The 19,569-nt window shown below is 40.2% G+C and overlaps 2 protein-coding genes across 2 annotated transcripts; one reads left to right on the forward strand and one right to left on the reverse strand.

Moving 5' to 3' along the window:
- Nucleotides 1-3,241: 3,241 nt before the first annotated feature.
- On the reverse strand, nt 3,242-18,324 carry nol6 (nucleolar protein 6 (RNA-associated)). Its single transcript, XM_004544404.3, has 26 exons — nt 18,186-18,324; nt 17,753-17,971; nt 17,504-17,620; nt 17,236-17,415; nt 16,974-17,142; nt 16,692-16,826; nt 16,127-16,290; nt 15,305-15,425; nt 15,140-15,198; nt 14,925-15,026; nt 14,719-14,834; nt 14,342-14,519; nt 14,026-14,148; nt 12,584-12,732; nt 9,362-9,437; nt 8,628-8,768; nt 8,329-8,446; nt 7,965-8,119; nt 7,119-7,282; nt 6,853-7,005; nt 6,648-6,745; nt 6,367-6,491; nt 4,584-4,673; nt 4,292-4,492; nt 3,739-3,840; nt 3,242-3,541 (listed from the first exon to the last, which is right to left on the reverse strand). The coding sequence occupies exons 1-26, from the start codon at nt 18,222-18,224 to the stop codon at nt 3,392-3,394; spliced, it is 3,444 nt and encodes a 1,147-aa protein (XP_004544461.1). The 5' UTR covers nt 18,225-18,324; the 3' UTR covers nt 3,242-3,391.
- On the forward strand, nt 9,393-12,514 carry LOC101468160 (zinc finger BED domain-containing protein 4). Its single transcript, XM_004544403.5, has 2 exons — nt 9,393-11,163; nt 11,264-12,514. The coding sequence occupies exons 1-2, from the start codon at nt 9,667-9,669 to the stop codon at nt 11,813-11,815; spliced, it is 2,049 nt and encodes a 682-aa protein (XP_004544460.1). The 5' UTR covers nt 9,393-9,666; the 3' UTR covers nt 11,816-12,514.
- Nucleotides 18,325-19,569: the final 1,245 nt, after the last annotated feature.

Here is a 19,569-nt window from a genome sequence, read left to right on the forward strand (position 1 = left end):
ATAAACTCCACAGGCATGAAAACTGAGAATTCAGTAGACTAGACATTGCTGTCGCTCACGGTGAAAGAATTTCGTCAATACGACTTGTACTTTTCATATGGGAACGATTTGTTTCGGCCTGACTTTTCTGTTCATTTTAAGCAGCAAAAGTGAGGTGCATGTCTGTGTCCGTGTGTATGGAGCCATTGGGTGCGGTCACTATAGCAACCAGGCTCACACCTGCCTGCTTAACGAGCTCTCTCTCTCACTCTGCCAAGATTCATCTTAAACACTTCTCTTTCAACTGCTGCTGTCTCCACAGTGTTACAGCCATCATTTTACCCTCAAAACGTCGCCATCGTTGTTCTCTTTCCAACATCTTGTCTTTCAAAGCTCAGGCATTTAAACTTTTTAAACTGTGTGGATCAAAGTGGAGGGATCACATTTGAGTCATTCAGTGATTCAAAGAATATGACCTTTTAATATTCATTCAGATGTTTTCTGACTCTAAATGTTCTTTTCTCATTTCTTAGGGTTTTCTAATTTACAATTAAAACATTTTCAGTTTTTTTCCAACTCCTTCTTCTGTGTAACCTTCAGCTTTTAGCAGTTCAGCACCTTTGTTTTCAGGTTAAATTCGGTTTTTTTTGTTGTTTTTTTTTAATCTCATTCAATATTTTTAACTCAAAATTCAGCAATTAATTCATTTCAGTGCATACATTCAGATTCAAGCATTCACACTGCAGTTTCTTCAGAAAATGCACTTTCTAGTTTCTTCTTGTTCTTGTATGTCCCCCTTTTCCACCTGCGTTTTCTACACACATCCACATAGTTTGCTCAAAAACTGTTAATTTTGCTAACAATTAAATGTTATTTGGAGGCTAAAAGAACATCATTTTTGTATGTATTCAGTTCTCAGCTCAAACACAATTTTGAAAGACAGTGGAGCTGCATTTTTCAGCCATGTGGTTTTATCTAACTTTTCCTGGAAGAGTTTGGCTCAGAAACTGGACAGTTAGTGCGAAAGTGAAAAAATGGGGATACCCACAAGAATTTAAGTCCTCTTTTGACATCCTTACAATTAAAACTCTAGTATGATGAGCAGGAGAAAAGGCACAGAAGCTGCCAAGAAATACACAGCCTTTGTCCTGAGTCTTCCCCCCTCACTGTTTATAGGCCCACCAAAAAGAAAATAAGTCGCAGATTTTGGCTGAAAAGGTAGCTCCTTGTACCTTTGGACTCTATTGTATGATTTTTTTTCATGCTGTTCATACTACTGAATTCATCTGACTTCAAAACACTTAAAATATTCTTCTGTCTTCACTTTTCTAAAGCCTGAAAACAGGAGCCCAGAGTGAGTGCAGATGTGGCAAAAATATGTTGCCTACCACAGCTTCACTATTTCAAACTTTTTAACTATTTACTATAAAAACATCTACGCTGATATTATTGAAGTTTTTGATCTGTGGCTCTATGTTCGACGTGTGTGCCAGACGTGTCTCGTGTAGGAGTGGCAATACTGTAGTTGTTTTAGAACCAGAATTCAGTAATATACAGGTTCCCTGTGTTCAGAATACAATGACAGCATCACTATACATTATTCACCTGCTTTGATCAAAACCCAAAGGCAGATGTATGAATTTTTTTCGTCTGTTAGCTCAATAATGAAATCTATTGATCTGAAATCTGGCTTACCATCTGAGAATACATAAAGCAATTAAATACATGGATTTTGTTCATAAATTCTTCATTTATACAGTACTGCGAGAACGTCTTCAGCCACCTCTCGTTTCTTTATACTTTTCTGGGAAAATGGGAAATAGGTGTAGTGATTTACCAAAAAGCATGGGAATACAGCATATGAGGTATGAACAGATTTTCAACAATTCTAATATGTTTGAAAGCCAGTGTTTGGTGTGGCTACCTTTATTCTTCAACATCTGAACTCTCTTTGGCAAGCTTTCTTGTCATTTCTTCAAGTAGTCTTCAGGAATAGTTCTTCAGGCTTCTTGAAGGATAACTGTCTTTATGCTCTGTTCTCTGTCATGATCCCACAGTGCTTTAATAATCCAGTAATCTGAGCTCTGGGGAGGCCAGTTAATGGCTGATGGTATTCCACTGCATGTTCTTCTGTCTGCGTTTGTTTTTACTGCACTGGCAGTGGTGTTTGGGATCATTGCCATACCAAAAGAAAAAAGAAAAAAAGAAGCCATTGCCAATAACAGACTTTTAGATGGCATTGTATGGTGGATAAAACCTGAAAGCAATTTTCATGTTTACAACTCCACTGAAGTTAGGAGATCAAAGCCAACTTTGTGGATAATTAGTTTATTAATGCTCATTGAAGCAGTTCAACCTTTAAGATTAAGCATCTCTCAAGAAAATCGTGGATGTAAATGGGCAGCATTAAACAAGCAAGGAGAAACAAGCTGACAGAGGAAACTGGCACAAGCACGGGGAAGACATGCAAACTGCACCCAAAAGGAATTTTGAAATATTTTTGCCACAGGGCAATTGTGTTAAACACTAAGCTTCTATGCTTATGGTTGTCCTTTTGTTTTAGTAGGGAAATCAAGTTTGACCAAGATATACTAGAATTTAGCTTCCGCTGCCTTTTTGCTGTCTTGCTTGCACAAATGTTAAAAGTTGTGACTCCAAGCCATGTTTACTTTTTCTTATAATGAGCAACAAAGGTGACAACTTAAAAAGAAATAGAAAAACTTAAAAGCAAAACAGTCACAAGTTCCATTGCTCTTCTTGGTAATCATAGCCTTTTTTCTTTGTCTAAAATAAAACACAAACGGTATCTTTGCATCAGCAGCAGTGATGAAATAGATCCCGTTTGCAGAGTTTTGAATGTCTACCAACAGTTTTAGGTTACTAAAATGGTTACTCATACAGTACTTACACATAATTGCTGCATATGCTTTCAGTCATAGATAACTGTATTCTGTTCATCACTTAGTCAATTAAATAAGAGGAAAAAGTTTTAAAGTTCCATTAAAATGATTAAAATGTCCCCTCGTGTGGAAGGAAAGAAATCCTCATGAGAAACTTGAGTACATATAAATCTAATTATATCTAATAAAAACTATGATAAATGACTCAAAAGTTTTATCATAAATGTTTCTGAATAACTATTTTTTTAATAAATGACTTCAAAACAATGACATTTAGCTTTATAGATGTGCAAGTGTTATACACCTATAGATGTATATAAATCAAGACAATTAAATGAAATTAAGAGGCAAATAAACTGAAATACAAACAGCATGTATGCATTTATTGGACATGAAACAAACACAGATGGATGAGAGAAATATAGCCAGAACTGTTAACGGATATGGTTAACAAGAAGCTCAAAATTCATTCATGTTTTCACTGTTTTATTATAATTGAATTTGTGCTGCGTCTAAAATGACCATTTTTCAGTCCTGGCCTCCACTGACTTGACTAAGCCCTTCCCCATGATTCGGAAGTCCTCCAGTATTGCTTCAACATTGGGAACAGTCTTAGCTTCATCTCCAGTGACCTCCACGCTGCGAGCAGACACCTGTGACGTCTGAGGTTTTGTGAAAAAACAAAACAAAACATAATAACAAAGAAAAAGGAAACATGAGGAAAAGGTGATTAGTGTGAAGGTGTGAAAATGAACAGAATGAAGGAGAATAACTATTACAAAAGCAAGTTTTCCACACCCCCAAAAACTTGTTTTTTAACTGCCTTCATGTTTTTAAATGGAAGTCACTTTGCAATTACCTTAAAGGGGGTTGGGATGAATGCCTTTGGCTTCCATAAAACTGTGATTACTGTTCCACCACATGGATCACAGAAGAAAAGGGCCAAGTCTCCAAATGCCTCCTGGAAATTAAAAAAAATAAAACTATGTTACGCATGCCAACTGACACTTATTTGTGAAGCTCAAAGCAAAACTTATTAGAAAACTATTGAGTATATCCCCCCCCCCCCAAAAAAAACAAACAAACAAAGAAACCAAAAACAAACCCAAAACCCACTTCAGTTTGACAAGCTTACTCAGTCAAAACAGGACTGTGATAGACATGTACAGAGGAAGAACGGGAATTAGTATGAATGTTGTGCAGTTTGGATTTCACTACCTTACAGTATAAGAACAGCTGAGTTTATCTCGGATTTTCTCTTGTCTGCGATTTAATTTTTTATTATCTGGAAGCGGCTCTGTTGTATCACACGTCAGCTTTCAAGCATAATATCTGCTTCACGTTTTTTTTTTTGTTTTTTTTTTTAAAGTCTGTCAAAAACAGCATTTGAAATGTTGAAAGACATTACTCACTCTTAGCTCTCCCAGGTAGAGGGACACAGGGTTGTAGTCGATGACTGGAAGGGGCCCTCCAGGCTGAGCCACACTGCCAGACATCACGCCCCTGCTGAAGGTGATGGCCGGAGGATCTACTGCCTGGTCGAGCAGGGGGACCTGCTTTGGGTTCAGGTGAATCACAACATCGTAAGCGTCCAGAGGAGGACGCAAAATCACCTACACAAATACGAAGAACGCATGAAAACACTGAAATAGCAAAAATCTGCATTTATATAGTGGATAAATCATGAAGGCAGTATTCACCCACCCTGACATCCTGCTTCTGGCTGCCATCTATCAGCTGATTTTCCAGCACTTTAAGACTCTCTGCAGCCACCATTATCACACGCTGCAGCATCTGAACACACATTCAAAAGTGGCTTTGAACATTTTGAACTATTAGCACCAAAAACACTGTCTCGGTTTTCAAACTAATAGTTAGCACTGGAATATATGTTACCCATATCTTGTAGCATAATTTTATCTGGGGACCTAATTTCATACGGGAACTGCATAACAACTGGAAAGCTGCAGCGAAAACACCATTTTCTGTATGGTTTCTAATTTTGCCAAATTGTTGAAAATAAAAACAAAAACAAACGAACAACAACTTTAAATACACCCCTTAAATCTGTTTTGAACTTCCACCACATTTTTAATCAAAGTTAGTTGATTACAACAACAGAGCAATCCAATTTCTTTTTTTAATTGAGAGAAATATGACATCATTCAACCTGAGAGCTCTTTCTAGTCCAGATATGAATTGTTTCAACCTCTATGACATTTTTGAAGTCATGGTCATGGAAGTCTTTATTGGAAAACACTGTCATTAGAAATAAACTTAATATTCAATCTGTTAATAGACTACTTTCATAGTCTACTCCCTGGTGGTTATTCACAGGAACTGCAACAACTACAAATTTAAAAAAAAAAAAAAAAAAAAAAAAAAAAGACTCATTACTGAACTTGTCTCTACAAAAATGTGCGTACTAATTCAACAATGACCCCCTCAGGCTTCACATTCTCAGGGATGTGAAGCCTCAGGATCCACAGGAGGTATACTAGAATCAATGTCAAAATTTGTAATTAAGTCCACAGTGACGTCTTTATCAGGACGTCACAGCACAAATTTCCTGTTCTCCAAGAACTATAAAGGAGGATGCTGGGAGAGGCAGGTCCTTAAAATTGTTGTTTCTAACAGGAGCAAGGTAGCCAAGCACAGGAAACCTATCTGGGTCAGCCGCACACTATGGGAGGCTCGTGTGCGTGTCTTTTCTGTACGATACTGTGTGCCACAGGACTACTTTACGGCTGCGGTCACGTCCAAGCAGAGGAATATGAAACTAAATATTTTACTTATTTTACTACCAAAGAGGATGGCAATGAAAAGCAGCTGGTGAGCTACACCTGATGGTTTTAAACTGATATAATTAATGATGTAAACATCGTTCTCAGATTTATTTACCTCAATAATCCTGTTTATCATTTGACCCTTTGAAATTTTTTATGTACCGTTTCAGATCAGTGATTTACACGACGTTTTGGAAAGACTTCAGAACCATCCGTTTCCAGTTCTAAGAAAAAAGCATGGCTATCTCCCTGTGGTATGCAAGGCAAAAACTAATACCAGCTGGAATTCTAAAACTGATCTAGTCAGTCTGTTTAGAACAATTTATCATCTTTTATAGAGGTACTGAATCACTCTCTCAATTTAATATGATTCCTGTCTTTTCAGTGTGATCCAGGAGAGCAGTGTGCACTAAGGAAAGGATCCCGGATCGGAAAACTATGTGACTGTTCTTTGCCAAGAACATGCAACTCTTTTCTACACCGCTGTTTATGATTCTCTGCACCTGCAAGAAACTTTTTAAACACTGTAAAAGCAAAAGGAGGGGAAAACACTTCAGATGTATTTTAAGCTATAGTACATTCTTCAGTGTTCTTTTCTCACATGTTTACTAAACAAATGTAATATTTAATCATTTAAAATTCAGCGCTGAGAGCTGATCTATTAAATACTTTGTTATTTGTGTACTTGTGTGTCCACTGACCTGAATGCTAGGTGAGCGTTTGGTCCACATAGACAGTTTTTTGTCTTTAGGCGTAGCTATAAACATGACAGGAAGGGACTCCCGGGTGGCCATGAAGCCATTCTTGATCTCTGGGTAGTCCACAGCTACACGTGACAGAGAGGCGAAAAAGATTTGGCGTTGAAACAATAAAGCATATGGACGGATGTAGAAGTATGTTGGGCGAGTAAAAAGAAAGAGGTCAAGAGGGATTTGTTTGTGTCACACACACGGAAAAGGGATGTGTGTGAGAGAGCACTTGCCCGTGAGCTGGTTGTTGAGGTTGACAATCAGCGGATTGTTCCTCCAGTCAAAGGAGGAGAGCAGATGAAGGAAGCGAAGGAAGGCCACCTGTGGGGAACTGAGGAAGATGGAGAAATTCACTCACATGACCCATAACAAACAGAGGAAAACGTGTTTCCTACACAAAAAAAAAAGGAAAAAAAAAAAAGCAAAAGTGGTGGCTACCTGGGAGCAGTAAAGGGAGCGGGCTGCAGGAAAAGCGACGCCACCAGCAGGTCTGCTGTGTCCTCTGTAATGTCGTCGCTGAACAGCTGAGCACTGAGCCAGCGTTTGGCCAGGCGACATGCTGCGCCAAAACATGGGTGTTGCTGCTGGAGCCTTCAAATAAAAAGACAAAACGCACCAGACTGAAGAAAATGAAAAGACACAACTAAAAACATAAGTCTGCTTTGTCACACAGGAACTACTTTGTATCACTTTCGAACTTTTACCCATGTAATGTGCTAGTAAGCAGAGGCTTGTGAATGGTGGCCATCTCCAGAGCCTGGGCCTCGTCGTTGTCTCTTACAACCAGCAGCCCCTCTGCAGTCAAGCTCTCCCGAAGCACCTGAGGTTCACGGTGGTATGCCACCTGGATTCGGAACACCAGGCCATCCTAGGGGCAAAGTGAAACATGTGCTGCTTTAGCCAAAGGTTTCTACCTGTAGAATGGGACTTTTTACTCCTGACTACCACCAAGTGCTTGATCTTTAATTAAACTGATGAACTTGTCTCTATTTCTTTAAAAGCGGGGTGTCTTACAGAAGTGCACTGAGAGAACATGCTATGATTTGATGCAATATAAATTATACCAAATTGAAAAGGCAGCTTAAATAAAAGGAATATTGTTACGTGCAATCAAACATTACAAAAAAATAAAATAGTCAAACAACTTCAGAGTATACACTACTAAGTTACCTACTGTCAAATGTACTTAAGAAACTTAAGAAAACACCAGCAAACAGAAAAACGCACACAAAACACAACAGAAGTGTTTTTGGGGAGACAATAATGTGACGGAACAGCTGCAGAAGCTACAGGATCTACAGTATTATATAAATTACATGATTAAAATGCATGGAGCCCACCTAACCAGAGGTGCTCTGTCTTGTGTTAAAATAAGAGAAAATAAAGTTAATATTTGTTGGTCTGTTTTTTTCCCCCTAGATCCCTAGTTGCTCTAAGAATAAACTTAAAGACAGAGTGGCTCAGTGACCCTTTTCTCAGTTATAAATTATATATATCAAGTTAAATTTCACAGAAAAGCCAGCTAAGGGTACACATAATCAAAAACATACCTTCCAGACATCCAGGTGGGTAGGACAGGGCCTGCATGTATAGCTATGGTGCTTTCTGAGTAGCTCCCCAAGTTGGATGTGAAACGCAGCTCGGATATGCTGGATCGCGAGGCGGTCATGAGGCCATTTCCCACTCCCTTCCATGTGACAGATTACTGCAAGAATAAGGCAACCAATACATTGGTGTATGACTTTGCATTGCTACATGTCTGTAGTACCCAAGAAAATGAAGATAAACGTTTTCGTTTGAGTCAAAGTGTATGCATAATACACCACGAACAGCAGCCAGAGTGGAAATTACTACACATCTAGGTGCAGTTTTTTCAAAGACCTTTTAAAATGTTTCAATGAATGAGCCACTAACTTGTTATAGGAGTGATATAGACAGGACATGGTTTGCCTTCCTTAGGCACCAGTGATCTGGAAGTTTTCTCTCTGTCAAAAAAGGAATACTCCAGTTTCAGTGGTCGTGGGGAAAAGACCTGCAAAGGCACAGTTGAGTATAAATTCACAGTTTAATATAAAAGACATCAATGTTTGATCAAGAGCTCACAGGCTTGGAGTGGGATCAAGGTGCCATTTTAAAATTATGCATTTTTTAACAACTTATACCTATTACTGCCGTCATGGCAGCAGTTTTCTGGTAAGAGCGAGGCATTTTACCTGTGTGTATCTGAGTGCAGGGTGTGCTCCTTGAACAGCAGTGATGGTGAGAGGCAGACCTTCCAGCCTCCATAGTTTTCTGCTCAGGTCATCATAGGACTGAACCACCACTAAGCTCTCCTCCTCTCCAGTGCCAGACACCTGAAGAGCATAATGTGTATTAATATTGAAAAAAGACATTCAGAGGCAGATGCAGTGATGAAAAACATCACTGATGCCCTCTTCTGGTGGTTTTCAGGATTAGACTTTATTTTTTAACACAAATAATTATTTAACTGCTAAGATAATTTAGCTACAATAACAAAATTTGTTACAATCTTTTTAAGTAAAATAATAAAAGAAAGTTGAGCTTTGACAGACAAATAATTATCAGGAAAAAAAATGCCAGCGGGGTGTGTTTTTGCATGTGGTTGTAATGGTTATAAGTATTTATATAACAAATCCCAACAGTTTTAGAATGTTCTTGCCATTTTAAGTTTATATAATTACTTAATAAATCATAATCAGACCATTATAGCTGTTATATATATATATATATATATATATATATATATATATATTAGGTATAACAAGACATAATACTATTATTATTGTCAAACAAACTACGCATACTTTCTAGATTGATCTGTATTGACCCAAACCATACTGTTAGGGGAAAATATGAACGGTATGTCAGAGTTCTTCTTGAAATTTCCATCATACGTGGCTAAAATAATTCAATAATAACGGTTTACCTCACTTCCCGTTTTGATGACGTCATCTACCATCGCCCCGACATACCGCACACAGGATTCGGGGATGTCTGCGTGCCTACGGGATGACACACACGTTCTCTCTTTTTTAACTTGAACCTTCAGTGAAATTGTACACATAATTGCTTCACCGCCAGGTTTTTCTAGGGCACATGCCGAAGTGAAACAGGTCACAGCCTGTTTACATTCCCCCAAACCCCGTTTTATTTTTTACCCCATCCCCGATAGCAGTCAGTGCTAACATTTGCTAGCTTGCTAAGGCTTGGAAGACCTGAATTACGGTAAGTATGAAGCGCACAGGAAGGAGGCGCAGCTCCGTGTGGGACTGCTTTGAACAAACGGGGAACTTCGTCCGCTGCATGAAATGCAACGCGACGCTGAAATACTGCGGCGGAGCCACGACCTCCATGATGAACCACATGAGCAGGCACCATTCATCCGCGACGCCGATGGACGAGGACGAGAAACCCGTGATCTGCACCGTTCAGTGCATCGAGGATGAGAACGCTTCCAACAACTCGGAAATCACACAGGTTGCAGTCATGTCACCCAACATAAACATCACCCCTGCTGAGCGGGACTCCAGCGAGAGGAAACGCCTGAAGCGGAGCTCCGTTTGGGATATCTTCATCAAAGTGGACGACGAGGTTCACTGCACGATGTGCGGCACGAAGCTCAAATACAGAAGCAGCACCACCAGCATGATGTACCACATCAGAAACAAGCACCAGGACGCAGCACCCAACGACGGTGTGTCGCTGGCAACGCATGCGGAGGTGACTGAGCTCATCTCCAGAATGATAGAGAAGGACATGCTCCCCATCAGCATGGTTAGTGGCGATGGTTTTCGCGAGCTGCTTGCATACACTGTGCACAGTTATAAAATGCCATCTGTTGGTGATGTTACACGCATTATTGAAGGCCGTTTTCATGAGAAGGTTGAAGAGCTTATGGTGCAGCTGGGTAGAGTGGAGAAAGTGGCTCTCACTGCAGACTTCTGGACAGGTCTCACCTTTCAGAGGTACATGACCATGTCGTGTTCATTTATAACAGAAGACTGGCAGGGGAGGTCAGCTGTGCTGCAGACGCACAAAGTTTCAGCAGGCAGCCACTCCACTGCAGACACTGTTACAGAGAGCGTGCTCAGCACCGTGCAGGCGTGGGCCATCGCCGGTAAAGTGACCTCATGTGTTCATAACGACACGCAGAACAGCTTATCAGTCCAAGCATGTACCCGTGTCACCTGGGACTACACGATTTGCTTTGCCACAACGCTTCAGCGAGCAGTCAGCGATGGGCTTAGTGAAGATTTACTCCGCATCGTTGTTGCTGCCGGGAAACTAGTTAAGCACTTCAATCGCAACTTGCTCGCGAATGAGGCCTTGGAACAGAAGCAAGTTCAGATGTGCCTGCCGCAACGCAAGCTCATCCAGTCGAGCAAAGACAGATGGGACACCATCTGCGACATGTTTGAACGTTTGCTTGAACAACGGTGGGCGATTAAAGCCGTCCTCTCCGACCGCAGCGTCACCAGCAGGCAGGAAGCTCAGACCCTTGAGATTGAAGATGACTGCTGGCAGATAATTGAGAACTTCACGCCTGTGCTGGCGACACTTAAATGGGCTACAACAGTCATATCTGCAGATACGGAGGTGTCCATTTCAAATATCTACCCGATCACCTTCAGCCTGGTTCAGACTCATCTCGTGCCAAAAGAGAATGACGTCGAACAAGTCTCAGAGTTCAAGCTCAAAGTTCAGCAGTCACTTAGAAATCACATGGAGGTAGGCACCGGTTTTGACTGAAACATATTAACAAGGATAAAAAAAATAATCTGCATTCCCTTTACATATATTTATGCCATTTTATTTTTACTTATTGCAGGTTGACTCTAACGACCTGGCTTCAAAACCGGCTCTTATCGCCTCCATGTTGGATCCCCGGCACAAACACCTGAGCTTCCTTACACCAACGGGGAGACTGGCTGCAAAGGTTAAGCTGCATGAACTAGTTTCAAAATTGGATGCAGTAGTAACTGCTACTGCAGGTGCAAAGGATGAGCAGCAGGAGACTTTGGTCACCCCGGATATTAGCCAGGCAGCTGTGCCCTCGCAAATTAGAAGTGACACCAAAAACACTATGGTGCTGCTCCTTGGCGACAACTACAGTTCTTCCTATGCCACCGACTCTGAGGCTCAGGTCGATTACTACTTAAGAGACATTGCTCCCTCGTTAGACATTAACCCTCTCGACTGGTGGAGGGTAAATGGACCGAGATTCCCCAAACTGGCAACTCTTGCGAGACACTATTTGTGTGTACCAGGGGTATCGCTGCCGTCTTTATTGTCAGAAGCAGGACAAACGTTTGCAACAATGCGCAGAAGACTGAGCCCAGAGCATGTTGACATGATGATCTTTGTAAACAGAAATGCATAACCTGCATGACCTTAGATGTTGAAGATGCTGGTGCCCTATACCAACAACAGAATAAGGTTACTGAAAGGTAACAGAAGAAGCAAGAAGTCAAAATAGGAAGATGTTGGCATGTTGTACGTGCTTGTGTTCAACAGTGCTATAAGCCAAAACTTGTTTCAGACACTAAAACTTGGAAGTCATTGCTTTTGAGTTTTTAACACTGTTTGCCTGCAGCAAAGTAACAGTTGCCATTACTTCGCCGCAGGCAAATATTTAACAACATCTTCCAAGTAGTTCTCAAAATTAAAACCAATCACTTTGTTTTGTCACCTTGCTCAACTTCATACTGGCACTTCAGCCCTGAAACAGCTTGCAGTGAACCAGTAGTAAAATTATGTAAGAAGTATTTGTAGAAATATGTAGTCATAACAAAGTCTTGACAGTCAGCTTCAAATGTCAGAACAAGTATCTAGAGGAGAGTGCTCTACAATCATGCTGAAGTCTTTTATATGCCATATTCACCTTAGCATAGGCATTGTGTTCTATGAATGGCAATGAATACCTGTTTGTTTGTTTTTTTTAATATCAAATAGACTAACTTTACAATTAAGGACAGGATGAAAAAACAAAGCCTCTTTCTTTCTTTCACCGTAGTTTCTGTAAGCATTACAGCTTACTGAATATTTCTATCAGTGTTATAGTTGGAAAAGATCACCACACTACACTGTATTAACAGTATTGTCAGTTCTTTAGTCTCTCAACTAAGCTCTGCTGAGATAAAATACATACAGCTGCAGCAAGTGTGTGATGATCTGTTTGGGAACCAGACGCTTTTGGCAAATGCTTTCTCCGTCCCACAGCACAGCCTCGGTGATGTCGCCATCCTGGAAGCGACGCAACTCAGAGCGAGGACCCCACAGCTGACGAAATTCAGCCGCCTAGCACAGGAACATTTAGATTTTTAATTTTTCTTAAATCACAAGCATGATTAAAAACAAAGCCACAAAAAACAAGTAACAGAAAATATAAGCACAATTTCCATACGAACAACATGATCTCTTTTTATGTTAAAAGAAAAGCTGGTTACAAACTGCAAAATCCAGCCATAGTTACACTCGTGTGTCCATTTTAAGCTGCTTCCTTGTCACAAAGGGGGTTGACACAATGGGTCGCTCTACATGTTTTGAGTTCGTAGAGTTTTACGAAGGATGTCCTTCCCGTCTCCAGTGACCTTGCGCTTGGCCAAGCGAGTGTGTGAACCACTACACTATGAAGCCACGAGTAATACAGAATCACGTCCATAAGTGTTACATTTGTCTGCAGCAGTATAATATTCTTCAAGATGTTTACAAACACACTTGAAGTAAAAATACACTTCTTACACCTAGAAAACCATTCTCAAACTGAGCTGTGGCTCTGGAGTTAAAGTGAGTCATCCATTAACCAGTCGGTAGTTCAATCCTCTGGTTCTTTAGGTTGTAAGTTGAAGCCCCATTGGGCAACATTGCCCAAATAACCCCATGTTTATCCATAACTGTGTGTATATACAGTGGTCCCTTGTTTATCGCGGGAGTTACATTCTAAAAATAACCCACGATAGGTGAAATCCACGAAGTAGCCAACTTAATTTTTTTACAATTATAGATGTTTTAAGGCTGTAAAACCCCTTACTACACCATTTATACACTTTTCTCAGACAGGCTTGAACATTTTCCCTCTTGTTTAAACACTCTCAAAGTGCAAACCTTCGTAGAAAAATGAGTCCAGTATTATAGAATGAAACCAAAGGCAAAATGTGCAAACCGTTTCATCGACGTTGTGATTGTTGGGGAGAATACAGTACAGCACCTCAGAGTCACACTGCTAGCGATCGAAGATTTATTTAAATTTGACAAGCTGAACGCATTCTGTACTGTACAGGAGACACGGCACGAGACTGGATGTAGACCACTGTCAATCAATCAGGACCCAGAAAAGAAAAAAAAAAAAACACCATGCAAAATTGCACAAAAAAATCTGCAAAACAGCGAGGCCGCAAAAGGTGAATTGCATTATAGTGAGGGACCACTGTATTACACACTTGCACATTTCAAAAAATACAATCTGATTTACATGGACAATGAGTCATGCATGTAGCATTATGAGTCAAGTGACCTTTTGTCTTCAACTTCAGTGGCTAAATCAAGAAATAAAGCCCTATACATGCAATAAATAAAGGCAGGTGAGGTTACCTTGGGGCTGTCTGCTGGTGGGCCTCGTTCTAGGACAGAAGATGACAGCTCTGTCCTTAAAAGCAAACCGAAAGATAACGGAGGCTGAGCTTTGTGCTTTGGGGCTTCGCTCTCCACAGACCACTGAAATAAAACCAAAGTAAAGTAAGTTCTGCAGATAGCAATTTTGAGATTAACTTCTTTTTACACGGATATTTCATAACTTTGAAACATATCCACTGTTACATTAGTAGTATTAGAGCCAATTCTTTCTGCACATTGGTAACTTAGATAATATGAAATAAAGCAATAATTCCTGAATGCAAGTCTTTTTCACCTTAGGGTCAGGAGAGAGGGAGTGGGTAAGGAGGTGAATCCTTTGGGACAATCCTTGCTGGAGAAGTGACAGAATAAAAGGCAATGCAGTGTGAATGTAATCCCCACTGTGGTCCATCAGCTCACTGAGAAGATTCAGTTTCTTACAGCTGGACTGAAGCTTCACCAGCTCACACAACCTAAGGGGAAATGAAACAGAAGAGCTGAGAGGATGAAGAGCATAATGATCTCTACTCTGAAAGTAAAAGTCCTCCATGTGATTTGTTTTACATTTAGTAACCATGTTTCCTAAAAAGAAGGTGCAGAACCCAACTGCTTACCTAGTATGCAAGGTTAACTAAATATGTTAAATATATGCATTTGTTTATAGAAACATACTGGAACACATGGTCACTTGTCCTTATCATGGGTTTGGGTGTCATGAGGAGGCACTGGAAGCCATCCACTGTAGGGTTGTCCCAGAACTGCATTGACAAAGATGCCTCATGCTGCAGCTGAGGAACCAAAGTGAAGAAAGTTCAGAAACAGTTGCTTAAAAATCACAAGTGGAAAAAAAAAGTTTAAACACACCACTGTTCAGTTACCTGTTTGTATGTACAAGCAGTGATGTCAGCACACATGTTAAGGTGTCCCGAAGGATCAACAAACACAACCTGGAAAGCATCATGGAACTCTGAAATGGATGGCTACAGAGAAAAGATACGAGGGGGTTGGTTGAATCACAGTTCCAGAGTAAATGAAAGTGTGAATAAAGTACATGCACACAATTAGTGTTTTAAATTTGATTTGGATAACTCACAGCTGTAGAGTCAGGATCTTTGGCCAGGCTGATTCCATTCACTGTCAGATCTGTAGATGCTGAGGAAGAAGGTGCAAGGCATTCAAAACAGATAAGCAAGTTACCTTTCAATTACCAACATTTTAAAAAAGGACACAGGAGGACATCCATTAAAACTAAAATTACCCAAGAAGTTCAAGGTGTTTCGAAGAAGCTGATATGCTGTCATGCTGTTACTGATTCTATGAGTGATCAGTAGATACGCCAACAGCATTGAAGCTAGGAAGCCATTAAAACAACCAGTGCCCTATAAGACATTGAGAACAATAAAGATATAAGGTAAGAAAAAAATTACACCTTAAAGTAGGACATTTTTTAGCTTTAGCTTTAATTCAGAGTTTTCAGTGTTGTGAAAATGGCTGTCCCTCTACCTGGCTAGATTTTAATGGTGACTTGTGCTAAAACCATGATGTGGACCAGGCAAGGATCAGAATTTCAGTTTAAAAGTATCTGGAAAGTTACAGCATGTGTTGCATTACTAGTGCAATATTTATTGATGATTATTAGTTGCAATATTAATCGATGATGCAGAATGTGTATAAATGTTTTCATGTTTGACTCTAATCTGCTTCCAAATCTTACGCTGCTGGAACCTCAGCTACTAGAATACAGATATGAAAATTCATCAGATGTAGTTGTAGGCCATTGATCACAAAGAATAATTATTTAATCAATAATATATATTGATCTGGAGATAAACTAAAGTGATTTCCACATCTCCTTTATTAGGCTACGAGAACTTTTAATGTTTAACTAAATCAAAAGTTGCAGCACTTCAATATGATCCAGTCAAGAATAAAGTTGATTATAACCATTGTTGTAATCATCATCTCTGACTGGGGTTTTCGGTTTTGTCAAGCCATATAATGCAAAGTGCTACGCTGAACGTTGCAGTACACTCCTCTGAACTCTATGCAACAAGTGTGAGAACCAATGAGAGCTTCCTACCTGATCAAGCTCTCTTTGACGAAGCCAGACTTTAAGTAAAGCCACCCCATCAGTAAAAGCTGAGCACTGAGAGCTGACAGCAGAGAGGAACTGGAGGTGAGCCCTCGGCAATAAATCTCCCAGAACAGAGCTGTTATAATGTGGAGTCGGAGGTTCAGAGCTCTCTGTGACAAAATAAGTAAAAAAAAAAAGATAATTTAATTAAGGAGTTGCTGACTAATAACATGGCTATAAATATACAATACAATGAAAACAGTCTGTTGAAAATCCAGACACAGTTTGTTCAAAGACTCAAGCTGCATCAGAAGGCCAAAAAAAAGGTAACAACTTTGAGATCTCCTTTGCATGCTCCTTTGATGTTCCTGCTTTGCTTCTCATTCCATCAGAAATATCCAGGTCATTTTTTAAGCCTGTTTGATGTTTTTCTAGTTCATGACAGGCTACTTCTACTTCTGTAGTCGGAGGGTTAGTATTTAACTAAATTTAACATACAACTGTAAAATCATTGTCTGAGACAGTTTACTGAAGGGGATTTAAATACTGGGATGAACAATAACAATCTTACCAGACTGGGAAGTCTGCAAACCAGTGTACCACTCTGTCCTGATGTTATTCCTCTGGGGATGAAAACGGCTGGGCTTGAAGAACCCGGGAGCTGGACAGGCATGAACGCGGAGGGTGAAGCTGGAAGAGTCTTTACCTGGAATACAGAACACTTTTTATCTCAAAGTCACAACCAGAAAAAAAGCCTTTTAACATAGATGTTAAAATCCATATAATGTAAACGTAATGTCATTGAATAATGTTTAAAATGTATACAATATGAAATTAATTAAAACTTGAATACCTGGAGGGGTCAGCAGCAGAACAGGTCGAAGTCGATTCCCATGGAGACAGGAATACTGCATGGTCCCGATGTCAGAAGAGGAAGTGAGATGCTGGGCCAGGCCTGCCAGGTAGAGAGCCCTTTTCCTCGGATACCTCTGGTTCAGGACATCTTTTGGATGGAGGACATCCTAACAACAGACAGAATAGCAGACTGAAGGCTACGGAAACACAGCACACCATTGATTTTTTTGTAGAATACAAAAGCAGTTAGGATGACTTACATTTGGAATTGTGACAGCCAGGTCCACCATGACATTTGGTTTGGTGCAGGTACCCAAGGGGTAGCTCCCGATCAGATCAATGGAAGAAGGAGGCGCCATGTGGAATTTCCCTTTTGTTGTTTTAGGCACCAAGAGAAATGGGACCTTCACTGCACCAGACAGCCAGGACAGGTCACTTACCTGAGACAAAAATCATGTGTGAATTTGTGTGGAGTTGACCATCTATTGCCAATCACAAAGCTTTGGTTACAACTGAAGCACAACATACCTCAACTTCTGGTGAGTCTGGCACAGTCTGGATTAACTTGGTGACTGTCTGAATGAATGAATCTATTTGGCGTTTCCTGCGTTCACTCAATGCAACTTCTTTCAACAGCTCCTCCATCTATTATTGATGACAGATCACTATCAGTTTGTGTGGTCAGTGGTTACATACGACAACAGGGTTAAGAGATATGATCACACTCCTTTTTTATCATTATCTTTTATGGTTATGTCACTAAGTCTGGCGTCTCACCTGCATTTTGAGCAGACTGCAGTGAAACAGGCTTTCTGCCTCTTTCAGTTGGTTGAGCTCCTCTGCTGTAGGAGGTCGATACAGATCATTTCGAGATAGCTTCACTGGGTGATAGACAACCTCCTCCCCTGCGTGATCAGCTTTGCTTCTTTTTGCTTTAACTGGAGCCTCATTTTCCTCGTCCTCTTCTCTCTGTCGAGAGGAATCTGAGGGATTCATCTGTAAACAACAAATTATACATGTTGCACTGTAATACGTGTTACCAATATTCCCCCAGCACAGAATGTATAAAACATGTAAGTTCGCTAAGTGGTTCCAGTGCGACGTAAATAGCAAACTGTAGGCATGCGAGCAGTACTCGTGCATCGCTGAGTAGAACTGCTCTTTTCTGAGCGATCGGGAAGCCAAACTTTACTAAATTTTCAAGTCTTACCTCTGCTGGTTCCTCTGGAACGGACTGCTTCTTCTTCATTTCTAAATTGTTTTCGACAAGATAAAATTTCAGTTATTTAGGAACGTTTCATCAACAGCGCTTTCCCTTCATTCCGCTTTCACATGTGCCAAGGGTTAGTGAAACATGCTACCCAACAAAATATTTCCCTGATTGGGTTAGAAAAGGTGAGGGAGCTCGATGATTGGCTCGCTTCTCTCTCTGGGCGGGTCCAATCGTCTTTCCCAAGATAGGTTGCACAAACAATCTTCTGATTGGTGCTCCGGAGCCGCTCATGCGCAGACACATGCCTATAATAATTTCGACACAGGTAAAATAAATAAATAAATAACATACAATCGATACGGTGATATTTATCTGCTTTAAATTTCTGTTAATATCTTTTTTCAAATCAATACAAATGTACAGAAAATGCAGATCCGCTATTTATAAGCAATTAATTGCTAAATATAGTAGATACAATTCTGTTATTTTGCCTCCAGGGAAGAACACAATTATACAAACACCTATCAGCATAATGTACAATACATTCAACAGCCCCACAAACTACAGCCTCTAAAGGATTATGGCGCTATTACATCTTCCAAATGGTGAAAAACGGAACATTATAACCGTTATAAACGTATGCAAGAGTATAATAAACAGCTTTTCACTCATTTTAAGTCCAGTCTTTGTATCCGACCATTTTCATAGATACATTTCTTTGCTTGGTAAGCTGCTTAATAATGGCCTATCATTCAAGCATAAAAATGCACCTAACTCAGAGGAAGAACCAGTGTCCTAGCTACACAAAGACAACATAGGAAAGAACTAATGTTGTTACAAGTGCTCTGTCACAAAAACACATACGCTGTTCTCATTTCTTTAGCAGAATTAATGAAAAATGCTATAAATCAGACAGTTTGAATGGCATAAAATAGTATTTTTGCCCCAGCGAAGGGATTCCCAAAGAGTTATTAAACTTGGTACATCTCAATATGGTGTGCATGTAATCTTAAAAATTTGAGGGAAAAAGGACAAATGATGGACAAAAGAAGAAGAGGCTTAAAAATCCATCTACAGCATATGAACGGTGTCTAAAAGTCTTGACTTTAGGAAATGAAAAAAAATCCAGCAAAGAAGTGATACAGGAACAGAAAAATCCCCCTAGCTCTTCAACTGATCCTTCTACTGTTTACTGCAGCTCCATCAGAAATGGTTTCAATTAAGGATGGCTGTCAAGAAGTCACGCTATACTATCCACTACCATCCACCATACAGTACCATCTGGAAGGCGGGTGGTTGGCATCAGCTTCATTTTTCAGCTTGGCAATGATCCTAAACACACTGCCAATGCAGTAAAAGCATACTTCTGCCTCCCCAGAGC

This window comes from Maylandia zebra, linkage group LG12 (genome assembly GCF_041146795.1).
Source record: "Maylandia zebra isolate NMK-2024a linkage group LG12, Mzebra_GT3a, whole genome shotgun sequence".
Taxonomy (NCBI): Eukaryota; Metazoa; Chordata; class Actinopteri; order Cichliformes; family Cichlidae; genus Maylandia; species Maylandia zebra.

Coding starts and splice junctions, on each gene's coding strand:
- nol6 (XM_004544404.3), bottom strand. CDS start 18,224: ATGAAGAAGAAGCAGTCCGTTCCAGAGGAACCAGCAGAG. Junction 14,520..14,718: donor ACAAGTGACCATGTGTTCCA/GTATGTTTCTAT, acceptor ATTTCCCCTTAG/GTTGTGTGAGCTGGTGAAGC. Junction 9,438..12,583: donor ATCACACACTTGCTGCAGCT/GTATGTATTTTA, acceptor GTCATCCCGTAG/GCACGCAGACATCCCCGAAT.
- LOC101468160 (XM_004544403.5), top strand. CDS start 9,667: ATGAAGCGCACAGGAAGGAGGCGCAGCTCCGTGTGGGACTGCTTTGAA. Junction 11,164..11,263: donor CACTTAGAAATCACATGGAG/GTAGGCACCGGT, acceptor TACTTATTGCAG/GTTGACTCTAACGACCTGGC.